The sequence below is a fragment of the Vulpes lagopus genome, chromosome 11 (assembly GCF_018345385.1).
Source record: "Vulpes lagopus strain Blue_001 chromosome 11, ASM1834538v1, whole genome shotgun sequence".
In the NCBI taxonomy this organism is placed as follows: domain Eukaryota; kingdom Metazoa; phylum Chordata; class Mammalia; order Carnivora; family Canidae; genus Vulpes; species Vulpes lagopus.
The window spans coordinates 65149760-65161801 of NC_054834.1; the positions used below are offsets into that span (position 1 = coordinate 65149760).

Below are 12042 nucleotides of genomic sequence, written 5' to 3' on the forward strand. Positions count from 1 at the left end.
GGGTGAAAGTGATATATGTCATTTCCAAACCTGGCCCATAGAAACCCCACACACTCTGTCCTCCACTTTCTCTTTCTTGTCTGCCAGCTAGAAGGTGACACTCCGAATGACCTTAAGATGTTTGGGTTCAAGGGGATGGAACGTGTACCAGCCTGGGTCCTTGAATAGCCAGCCACATTAGACTGTGACATGGCTCTTAAGCCACTGAGATCTGGGCCTCGTTTATTACAACAGCAGTTAGTTTACCCATACAATCCATATAGGATCTATATAATCATCTCGGTAACACAGATTAAATCACATTTTTATTGATCCAACTAATGGCTCAAGGCTACACCTGCCTGATTAACAGAAGTCCACTATCTCCCACACAATGCTGAACACCTTCTCCATCCCAAATTGTCCAAGAACTTCTGAGGAACTCTCAATTCAAGGGACTCCTTTTGCCAAAGACCATGTGGGAAGAGAGGAATTAAAAATCTGACTAGGCTCTTTGGTCATTGCCATGTAATTGGTCCTGCGTAATCAGATGGGTGTGGGTCTACTGCCCAGGTCTAGACCCCTGCCATGCCACGGTTATACTCCGAAGGTCATAGTTCTCTTTGTTCATGCTTACATGCTCAGCTATTGCTCCCCAAAACACAGTGGTCCAGTATGGTTGGATCCAGAGGGGCTTCCAGGCCCAGGGACATGCTCTACCAAATCAAGCCTCATGGTGCTGAATGAACCTGCAATCACCAACACCGGTCCCTCACAGAAGGCTCCCTCTTGGGGCTTTTAATGTTCATTTATGCTGATGGGTCATGGTCAATGTTACCACGAACCAGCAAAATAGGTGTCCTTACCTGCAAATCTTAGAGACCAAAAGTGGGGGATTTCAGCCCTTCCTGCCCAGAAAGCCCCTTGCTCTGGGTGAAAACTGTGCATACCAAGAGGAGAGACACTTTTTACTTTGCCTCAGGAAAAACATCACAATAATAGGTTGCCACACTTACTATATCCGCATTACTAAGCAGGGCACTTAACTTCTCAGAATAAAAACACCTGCTCCAAGGAAACTTCCTGCTCTGCCTAAATAGAGAAGCAGCTAGCAGTTAATCTTCAACTTTGCACATATCATCTCTTTAAAGCTATGAGTAAACGCTGTGATATTACGCAGCATTATGAGTAAGTGCTATTATTCTCACAAAGAACTGGAGGTCCAAAGAACTGAAGGGGCTTGCCTGCAGGATCACAGCTAGCAGGTGGTCAGTGAGGCCACAGACCGGGTCCATCTGACTCCAAAGCTTAAAGCCATTTCTGAGAATCAGGAACCTGGGAGCGGCTTAGCTGGACTGTGTGGCTCAAGGTCCCTCTGGGGGACTCCAGTCAGGCTTGTACACCAGGCTGATCGCTGTACGCGATCATCTGAAGGTTTGACTAGAGCTGGACAATCTGCTTCCAAGACCACCTGTCTGTCTTTTGGCAAGAGGTTCAGGTCCTGAGCACATTAGCCTGTCACCGGCTGCTCCTGAGAGAAAAAGAGAAGCATTAGAGATGTTTCTGACCTAATCTAAGGAGGAACACACCACCACTTCAGCTGCATTTTCTTGGTCACACAGACTGCCCTGGTGCAATGCAGAAGGGGACCAGGGAGGGGTGGGTACTGGGGAGCAAGAATCACCAGGATCTTGGTTGGAGACCATGTGGGATTTTTCTTTTTCCCTTCTTTTTCTTATCTAAATTTCCTCAAGTTTTTTCCATGAACATACTGTATACTAAATTATAAGGATAAAAAGCTACCAAGTGCTAGCAAGGGCCCTTCAACCCTGTTGCTGATTTTAGGCATCCCCTTTCCGCCTTCGAGTTCCTTTCGCCAACCGGTTTCCCTCCCTCGCCTTCCCAAGGATAGCTTCCCCGGCCCGGTCCTCTGGCGCCATCTAGTGGCCATGTCCGAAACTGCCACCCCTCCCCATGTTTCTCAACTTTGGGGTCTGGAGGATTTACCTGCCTTCAAGAAAGTGACTTTTATGGGATGTAACTCGAAAAGCCTAAAATCTCATGTTTTCCTTCAGAAGTCCCAGAGATCGTCCATGTCCAGCCCCAAAAGACAGCTGTGAAACCCCAAAAGGGATAGATGGGCTGTGAGAAATTTTGAGAGCCGGGACTAACCCTGCCTCTCCTCCTACTTCCCAGATGCCACCTTGCCCTCCACCCTGGCCAACCAACTCTCAGCCAGGAGCAAGAAGGTGACAGTCCCTTGTTTCCTCCAGCTTTACCGCTCAGAACCTACTGTCCAAAAACCCTAACTTTCTTTTTTAACAAACTGCGAGTGGCAGGCGGTACTCAAAAAAAGAGCCTTGGGTTCACATTCATTTTATTTTTTTTTTCCCTGTGTTTTTTTTTTTTTTAAACTTTTATTTATTTATGATAGTCACAGAGAGAGAGAGAGGCAGAGACGCAGGCAGAGGAAGAAGCAGGCTCCATGCACCGGGAGCCTGATGTGGGATTCGATCCTGGGTCTCCAGGATCGCGCCCCGGGCCAAAGGCAGGCGCCAAACCGCTGCGCCACCCAGGGATCCCTTCACATTCATTTTAAAGAACCCTGTAAAACTTGACAAATATATTTCAAAGTATGTTAGAGCTTATTTTTTTTTTCATCAAGGAGAAAAAGATATTAGGTTTTAATTAGCTGAGTAGTCATTGAGAGACATCAGAAAATGTAGACAAAAAAAGAAAAAGAAAATGTAGACAAGTAAAAATAAAAACAAAAGCCACTCATAATCCCATTATTCTGGAGTTGCCTTTCTTCTATGCATTTATCTACTTTTTAAAATATTTTATTTATTTATTCATGAGAGACACAGAGAGAGAGAGAGAGAGAGAGAGAGAGAGAGAGAGGGAAAAGCAGGCTCCGTGCAGGAAGCCTCCATCCCAGGACTCCGGGATCACGCCATGAGCCAAAGGCAGATGCTCAACCACTGAACTACCCATTTATCTACTTTTTAAATGGGATTATTCCCTACTTAGAGTCCTATAAATTGCTTTTCTCAAAGTTTACATAAGAGCACAGGTGATTATCTGAGGTTTATTTCCAATGATACCTCAGTTTCTTGGCTATACCTGAGTAATCTTTATCAAACTAAGTGCTAGGAGCAGAAAACACTTAAATGTGGGACCATTTTGGCATTTTAGCCTGTTTTCGTTTTTGTTTTTTTAAGTCAGGAGCAGAATATGAAGGTTTCCTGCATCCTCCTGCCTCCCCCAAACCAACAGTGTATGCAGAAATGTTTGGGGACAACTTTGACCTGAAGCCAGGCATGAAGACCATGGGTGCATTCCTCCATCCCCAAATGTCTCTGAGCAGATAGCCTAGGAGGCTGAACTGTATCATAATCCTTAGTGAAGGCCTCTGGAATAGAGCTCTAGGCAAATCCTATTTTCTCTAGTGTGATAGACATTTATAATAGACAATAGTGTGAAGACAATTATAAACAGGGGCTCTGTTTATAATTGTGTGCTTAAGAAATGGACTATTTTAAGATGATGGGTATTAAGGCATGCACTCGTTTTCATGAGCCCAGGGCGATGTATGGATTAGTATATTGTACACCTGAAATTTATAACATTGTATGTTAACTAATTGAAATTAAAATTAAAACTTAAAAAAAAAGAAATTGACTACTCTTCAGTTGATCACTCTTCAAAGTACCAAATGTATTCCTGCCTTAGGACCTTGACACACCATGCCCCTCCCTCCAATCCTTTCTCACTCAATGTGTCAGCAAGTAGGTGTAATTCTTTCTAAATTTCCTACCTTGGAGCACCTGGGTGGCTCAGTGGTTGGGCGTCTGCCTTCAGCTCAGGTCGTGATCCTGGGGTCCTGGGATCGAGTCCCCCATTGGGCTCTCCACAGGGAGCCTGCTTCTCCCTCCGCCTGTGTCTCTGCTTCTCTCTGTGTGTCTCTCATGAATAAATAAAATGTTTTTTTAAATAGAATAAATAAAATAAAATAATAAATTCCCTGTCTCTTCAATAGCCCCTAAAATTCCACCAGAACAATGATCATGTCCGTTGTGTTCACAAATGTACATACCCAGGGCCCACCACCAGCCCATAGTAGATGATCAATACAAATCTAAGTCGATAAATGAATAGCTACCACTTATTGGATATTTCCTATATGCCAGGCAATATGCTGTTACAGCATCAAAATTATAAACACACTCATACATGCAAAAAATTGAAATGTCATCTCTTTTTCTTCTAAACTTACCCTCAAGCCCCCTCTTTGCTGAGAGGCAGAGTCTGAGACATAAGCATAGGCCTGGAAACTTCCCAGTCAAGGGTGTGAAGGCCAGATGACATTAGGCTCAAAACACCCTTGGAAAGATGCCCTTGAGGGGCCTGAGTCTTTAAACTTCTTCAGCTTTAACAAGAAGACGTCAACCCACACCCACCTCTGCTCAGGCACAAGGGATATGCATTCAACAGGCCCCAGACACTCCACTCCTGACACTCCGGGCAAACTAGCTTTCTGCCACCTAATGCCTATCCGCAGCAGGAAGGCTTGTGATTTCCACCCGGTCCATTTGGGGAGGGGAAGAACTAACGCTCAGGCCTCCAAACTTGGACCTGCACAATGCTTTATACCACCACACATCTGTCTGGAGGCATCTTTTTTTAAAGCCAAATACTTTCTGACCTCAACCAGGAATGATTACATTGCAGTATGCTCCAGATCTGTGTTTTTTGCCTAATGAAGAAAGTAATTCCAGCCGTGGCCTCTGGCAGATCTGGACACACCAGGGGTACCACGCCTGGAAGATGGACCTTCGTTCACACAGCATCACAGTAAACAGCTCAGGAATGTGCTGGAAATGTCACTGGTTATTTTGCACTTGGCAAGCAGGCCAGCATTCGGTGGTAGCCTCCAGAGAGCCGGGAGAGGTGAGGAGGATGGGGTGTGAGGGAGAGAGCGAGCACCGTGGGCAAGGCAAGGTCCTGGAAGAGCCCAAGGGGAGCCCCCCCAGTACCCACAAATGCTGAGAACCTAGTGGGGCCTGCTGGCGGGGATCGGGTCTCCCACTGCGGGGCTGTATGCGCCCCGTTCTGGGTGGTCAATTCCAACCCCCCTCACGCTCCCATTAGCCAGCCGAGTGTCTGGGGGGACCTGCCCTGCAGCCCCCGGGGCGCCACGTGACCACAGTGCAGTTTCCCTCCGGAGAAGATACTGAGGGTCCGTGGTGCGCGTGTGTCTGTGCCTCTGGCTCCGGGGATAACGTGCAGGTCTGTGCACCTGCACGGCCGCGCCTCCCGCCTAACGCCTGTGGTTTCCGGCCCAGCAGCCCCAAGACTCGGCTCAAACCCAGCGCCCTTGCTTCTCCTGGATCCCCTCTTACCTGGGCCTTTAGGGCTCCCCCCGCATTCCGTGGGTTCCTCCCTGTCTGCCGCACACCTGCGCTTCCAGGGAGGCCTTCCGCTGCTTCCGCGGCCCCTCCGGCGCCTGCTCCTGGGCTTTCGGAACTGTCTCCATCCTCCCCGCAGGCGGGGGCGCGGGGGGCACGCGGGGGGGGACGTGGAGGGCGTGGGGGGGAGACACGGGGGGAGCGTGGGGGGGCACGGGGGGGAGGGTGCGGGGGGAGAAGGGGGCACGGGGGGACACGCGGGGGGAAGCGTGGGGGGCGGGTGCGGGGGGGACACGGGGAGAACCGGAGGGGCGCGGGGGGACGTGGGGGGAGCGTGGGGGGCACGTGAGGGGACATGGGGGCAGCGTGAGAGCATGAGGGGATGTAGGGGGCACGGGGGGATGCGAGGGAAGCGCGGGGGGTGCATGGGGGGATGTGGGGGCACGTGGCTAGCGCATGGCAGAAAGCCTTCTTCTTGGCAGAGGTTATGTGCAGTGCTTATCGTGTGAAAGCCACGAGTTGGTGCATCAGGGCATGAAATGCTGCTGCTTTCTATTTTTCACCACCTCACACACTAAAAATTTTATATCCCTGTTATTGGTCTGTGTCCCCCCCATCGAAATGTAAGCTCCTGTTGTTCACGGGTGAACCCTTAGGCACTGAGGGACAGAGGCTGGTGTATGGTGGACCTCGAAATAAAACCTGTCCAAATTGCTACAGTAAGTATCCCAGCCATTCTGGGATTCACCAAATCAATCACCAAAAAATCCTCTAAAAGTCCTGGGCACGCAGGCTACCACCAAGTGGCAGCAGTGGAGTGTCTGTCCATCTGTTGGCCCATGAGAGCACACACAGCCACATCTTAATGCACACTCGCTTCTTCCAAAGTCTTAAGTCTCCGTGGATGTGTGTTGTGGCCAACTTCTGTCTCCCCCAAATTCATATGTTAAACTCTTAACCCCAGCACCTCAGAATGTATTTGGAGATAGAATCTTTAAAGAGGTAATTACAGTAAAAATTAAGTTGTTCAGGTGAACCATAATCCTTTATGAAGTGTCCCAATTGATACAAAGAGGATTAGGACACAGACACGCACAGAGGGAAGACCGTGTGAAGACAAAGAGAGATGGTGGCCATCTGCAAGCCAAGGAGAGAGGCCTCAGAAGACACCAACCTGCCAGCACCTTCTTGGACTTCTGGCCTCTAGAACTGAGAGAATAAAAATCTGTTGTTTAAGCTTCTTGGTCTGTGGCACTTCGTTGTGGCAGCCCCCGGGCAAACTAACACAGGTAGAAAATCCCCAAGGGACACATGTGTTTGTTAAGGATTCCCCAGTTACACGCAGGCCAAGACACTGCTTCATAAATGAAATGGGGTGGACATAGAGTAAAAAATTGGAGGGGGGGGGAAGAAACAAAGGCACAACATGTTGACATTTTTTATATTTGGTATTTGTGAGTCTTTTTAAAAAATTTTTTTCAGGCCATTTTTTTTCCTTAAAAAAAAAAAAAGCAACCAACAGCAATACTCTGTACAAGTATAACAAACATTAGAAATATGCATCATTCCAAAATAGTTACAAGAAAATTACAGTTTTAGAGTCCATATCAACACATCCTGTTCATATGTGCCCCCAAGGGAAAAAAGCTACAGTATGTCAAACACTTGACGGCTACACAGTCTGAAAACTCAGAACTTGGACTTTTGAGGCAAATCAACATTAGTCGCCAAGACGCGTTTAGCTCACTAAGCACAACCCAGCACTGCAGAAGAAAATCAGGCTTTTTCATCTCAGATGAAAAGCAAGTGAATCAGCTGCATAGTTGGCCCCCACCCCCCAGGAGCCTCTGAGTCGATGAAGCCCAAATCCAGTGCAGTCAAATAGGCTAAAAGTCCAGCCAGAGGTCACTATGCGCCCACAGGGAACAGACCCCCAAATGACATTTTCCACTGGTGCCAAGTGTCATTGGGTTTACCTTTGGAGGCAAACATCCTTGCCCTTGGGAGAAGGTACCAATGACCCAATTCCCCCAAACCAACTGACCACCAACTTTTCACTAATAACTAATCCCACTCGGGCTGTTTTTTTTCTGTGTGCAACTGGCAAATAGTAAAGCAGGGATGATCACACCATCTCCACATCTCCACTGGACTCCTCAAATTTTAGTTCACTATTCCTGGGAGGCTTTAGGGCAGGAGCTCAAAAGCACCTTCTCTTTTCTACGGCCAAACCCCAGCCCATGTGTCCTTTATATTTACAGAATTATCTTCCCTTTTCAATCACTGTGCTATAAATACCCTCACCACCCCCACCAGCCCCAAACCCAGCCCTCTTCAGGATGCAGAGAAGCATCGTGACCTTCGTGTGACCTGCCATGTGGAATCCAGACCTCTCCCCACAAGCCTTCTTCCCAGGGTTAGGAATGGTATTGAGAGTGAGCTTGCTGAGGCTGCTGCCCATTTCCCAAACCCGTATCATGCAGAAGGGAGGAGGGTTTCTGGGGGGTTTTTTCTGTGTGTTTTTATACAATATGTTTATAATTACCGTTGCTTCAACCTTTTAAAGGCATTTTTAGAGCCAAGTCCTTCCCTCCGATTTCTCCATGGAAGGGATATAGGCAACACTTGGCACAGCATCTTTGTTGGACTTGATGCCTTCATACCCATCCCAGTGGCTTCCCAACAACTGAAGTGGAGAGGGGTGTGACCCACAGAACTGCTGCCTGCCTGGGTAGGGGCCTCCGAATGCAATCATGGAACTCTCTGAAACTTGTGTGCACCGAGGGCCAGACCAGCGTGGAGGTTTGCAAGCAATTGGCCCAAACCCAGCTTTGCTCAGCAGCCTGGGATGGCATGGCTTCCCTGATGCAGACCTAAAGAGCCAAAAGCCCCACTAAAGGAGTCAGGAGGGCCCGCCCAGGCCTGTACATCCCATTCCTTTAAGGGCCTGATGCTGAGTGAACTGTTGAACTGTTTGTCACGAAAAAGAGCAAAGGATTCGGCAAAAAGTGCAATTTCTATGTGGGAAGTGAATTCTCCCCAGACACGACACCACCGCCACCTCGCCTTTTCAATCCTTTCAGTACCTCAAAGGGGAAAGGGGGACAAAAGACGTACAAGCACTAAACCTCTGAATCAAATCAAGGGCTTCCGGTACATTGTGGTTCACCCTTCATAACCCACTCACATGTCCGGTCAGTTCTCAAAGTGCCAGCATACTAAGGAACATGGCAGGGTCAGGAGACAGGCTTCCCCAGGTGAACAGTGACCAGGGCACCCGGAGAAGACCCTGCTCCCATCTTCACTAGGACACAACTGTCCTAAGATTACAGCAGGATTTATTACTGTGGAAAATGGCCACAGGATTCCAGGGACTTGGTTGATTCCTTCATCAGACCTTAGATCCTTCATTGCCTATAGGAGGATAAACTCAAAATTTCTTCAAAATATAACCTGAGCCACAATATAAAATAAAAAGAAACAAATCCTTTCATGTTAATGCCTTGAGAAGTTTACAGATTATGTACCAATAAAATAAATCCACGTAAATTCTGAAATTCTTGGTGGATACACACCTGAAGCAAAAAAAAAAATTAATCTACATTAAAAAAAATCAAAGTCATTACAGCAGCAGTATAGTGAAAAGAGGTTTTAAAAATAATTACATCTTTGATACAAATTCAAAACTTTGTACACCTCAATTCAAAGGAATGACTGTTTTAAGAGTTTAGTATATATATATACAGTAGATACGGATGTGTGTCACTGCAGATAGACTAAAGCCAGTGGACTTTGAGGGAGGAGGGATTCATCTGACACTGTTTTCACACTGAAGTGTTCACAGATTGCCACGCTTTTAAACACACACACACATATACACGGACGCACAGATACACATAAAATGCCAACCTGAGTAAAACATTACTAAAAACCTAGAGCATCATGAATCACTAAGTCACATATTGCACCTTTAAATAATCCTTCTTACCAAATACAGAAACAAGAGAAAAGATAAAACAGGGATGAGAAAAGGAGATTATGTCACTGTAGGGTTCCTCTGCTCCCTGCTCCCCACCACCCTAGAAATTCTCAAGGTGATACTTGGTTTCCACTCTCACTCAACCAATGGGCTGAAAATGTGGCCAACAGAAGTGTCTTTGGGGAAAAGTGGGAGGGAAAAGAGAAGAAAGAATAGAGCACAAAACAGGGGAGAAGGGATGTGGAAGGGTCGAGGGAGGCCTCCTCTAGTCAAATGAGAACAGGAATGTTACTGAGAAGGCTCAACCTTGAATCCTAAACTACTGTTTAAATATTCCGTATATTCCAATTATGAGATTCAATACAAAAATAGAGATATCTACTGAGTTTTGCCTGTGGAAGCATAATTCAGAAAAGGCACATGTTCAAATAGAAAACCCAGGCAGAAGAGGCACCACGTACCCCTCCCTACATGATAATCATCCACAATTATGTATTTTCCATCGGCTAGATTCCAAGATACAGTAGGTAAAAATAGACCTCTGATACTTAAAATATATTCAACCCAACACAATCCTGGCTTTAGCATGTGAATCATATAAAATAGTCTTTTTTAAAAAGAATCTGTTTTGAAAAAGGAAAACAAAAAATCATAGCTCACTTTTCCTGGTGTTCCGTAATTCTTAAGGAAAAAAAAAACAAAAAGCGAACTCATCCCATTGGTAATCAGGAATGTAGTTGATTAGCTCACCACCCATCCACAGCCCCTGACAGCCCCAACTTCTCATGTCATGTTTTACATGTGCAGCTTCACACCCTCAAATTAGTTCTAACAAAACAGAACAAAGAATTAAGATATTAGACATATAAAAACATGTCCACATCGGGGCATTTTCCTTTGCTGTGGGTGTGACAGTCTGGGTAACTCCAGAAAGGTTTGGCTTTGGAATTAGGCGATGTAACCATTTGTCTTTCCAAAAGCAGTCACAGGTGCAAGGTTTTCATAGATTGTCATTGCGGTTGTGTTCTGGTAGATGAGATCTACTTTTGAGTCCTTCTGGGATCTGATAATATCCAAAACACACTGGTTGAGGAAAACATACTGGTCCTATTAAAAGAGTAAAAAGAGAAAGCAAATGAGCAGAGGTCCCAGAGATTATCAGCATCCAAGGTTCTTTTCAGATTATCACCAACCCCCACAGTGAACACTTCAAGTTCACATTTATCAAGAGGCTGCCATATTCTGATGAAATCTGAAACCACAGAGAGCAAGATTCTCATCATCAATCATTCTTAACCAGAGGGACATACTCCCCACACCTCCCCTCCCCAAGGAGGAGTCCCAGAATCTTGGGGAAGAGCAAAGACAATGAATGTGGAGGAAATAATGCACATGTACATTCAAACAAGAAAAAGGCCAACAAGATTTTCCTGTTCAGCTAGCAGGTGTGGTATAAGGAATAAACTGTGATTCTCAACAGAGGGGAAGGGTTGAAGGGAATAAGCGGGGTAGAGAGGTAGGGACAACCCTCAGGCAAGCTTGTCAGAATCTGCAGGTAGCCATTAAAAAGAGAAAGAGTAAGAAGAGGTATCCATGATGGCAAAAGAGAAAACAAGATACCCATGATGACATAAGAGGAAAAAATATCATGGGGCAGCATTATATATAAAATAGGATCCAATTTTTTAAAAATACTCCATTTGCTAATATCCAAAATATATAAAGAAGCTATACAATTCAATGTAAAAAAAATCTGATTAGAAATTGGGCAGAGGACCTGAAGAGACATTTTTGCAAAGAAGCTGTACAGATGGCCAACAGACACATGAAAAGATGCTCAATATTGCTCATCATCCAGGAAATACAAATCAAAAGCATAATAAGATATCACCTTACACCTATCAGAATGGCAGGAAAAAAAGACAAAACACTACTCAAGTGTTGGCAAGGGTGTGAAGAAAAGGGAACACTCGTGCACTATTAATAAGAATGTAAATTGGTGCAGTCACTGTGGAAAACAGTAGGGAGGTTCCTCAAAGAAATTAAAAATAGAAATGCCATTATGACCCAGTAATTCCACTCCTGGGTATTTACCCAAAGAAAATAAAAACACTAATTTAAAAAGACAGATATCGGGGATGCCTGGGTGGCTCAGCAGTTGAGTGTCTGTCTTCAGCCCAGGGCGTGACCCTGGGATCGAGTCCCACTTCAGGCTCCCTGCATGGAGCCTGCTTCTCTCTCTGCCTATATCTCTGCCTCTCTCTGTGTATCTCTCATGAATAAATAAATAAAACTTTTAAAAAAATTAAAAAGACAGATGCACCTACTGTTTACTGCATTACAATTTGCAGTAGTCAAGATATGGAAGCAACATAAGTGTCCACTGACAGATGAACAGATAAAGGAGCTGTAGTGTGTATCTCCAATGGAATGTTACTCAGCTATCAAAAAGAATGAAATCTTGCCATTTGTGACAACATGGGTGGATCTAAAGGGTATTATGCTAAGTGAAGTCAGACAAAGAAAGACAAATGCCATATGATTTCACTTACATATAGAATCTAAAAATCAAAACGAACAAACAAAAAGCAGAAACAGACCCCTAAATACAGAGAACTGGTGATTGCTGGGGGGGGGTGGTTAAAATAGGGGGAAAGGGAGTGAGAGGCACAAGCT

The 12042-nt window shown here is 45.7% G+C and overlaps 1 protein-coding gene across 2 annotated transcripts in view; it reads right to left on the reverse strand.

Annotated features, from left to right (window-relative positions):
* Window positions 1–6814: 6814 nt before the first annotated feature.
* PTPRJ (protein tyrosine phosphatase receptor type J) overlaps window positions 6815–12042 on the reverse strand; it is a 137155-nt gene continuing 131927 nt past the window's right edge. For both annotated transcript variants that reach the window (XM_041773464.1, XM_041773463.1), the window contains one exon: window positions 6815–10473. In XM_041773464.1, coding sequence (XP_041629398.1) covers window positions 10315–10473 — 159 coding nt within the window. In that variant the 3' untranslated portion in view covers window positions 6815–10314. The remainder of the gene's footprint in view (window positions 10474–12042) is intronic.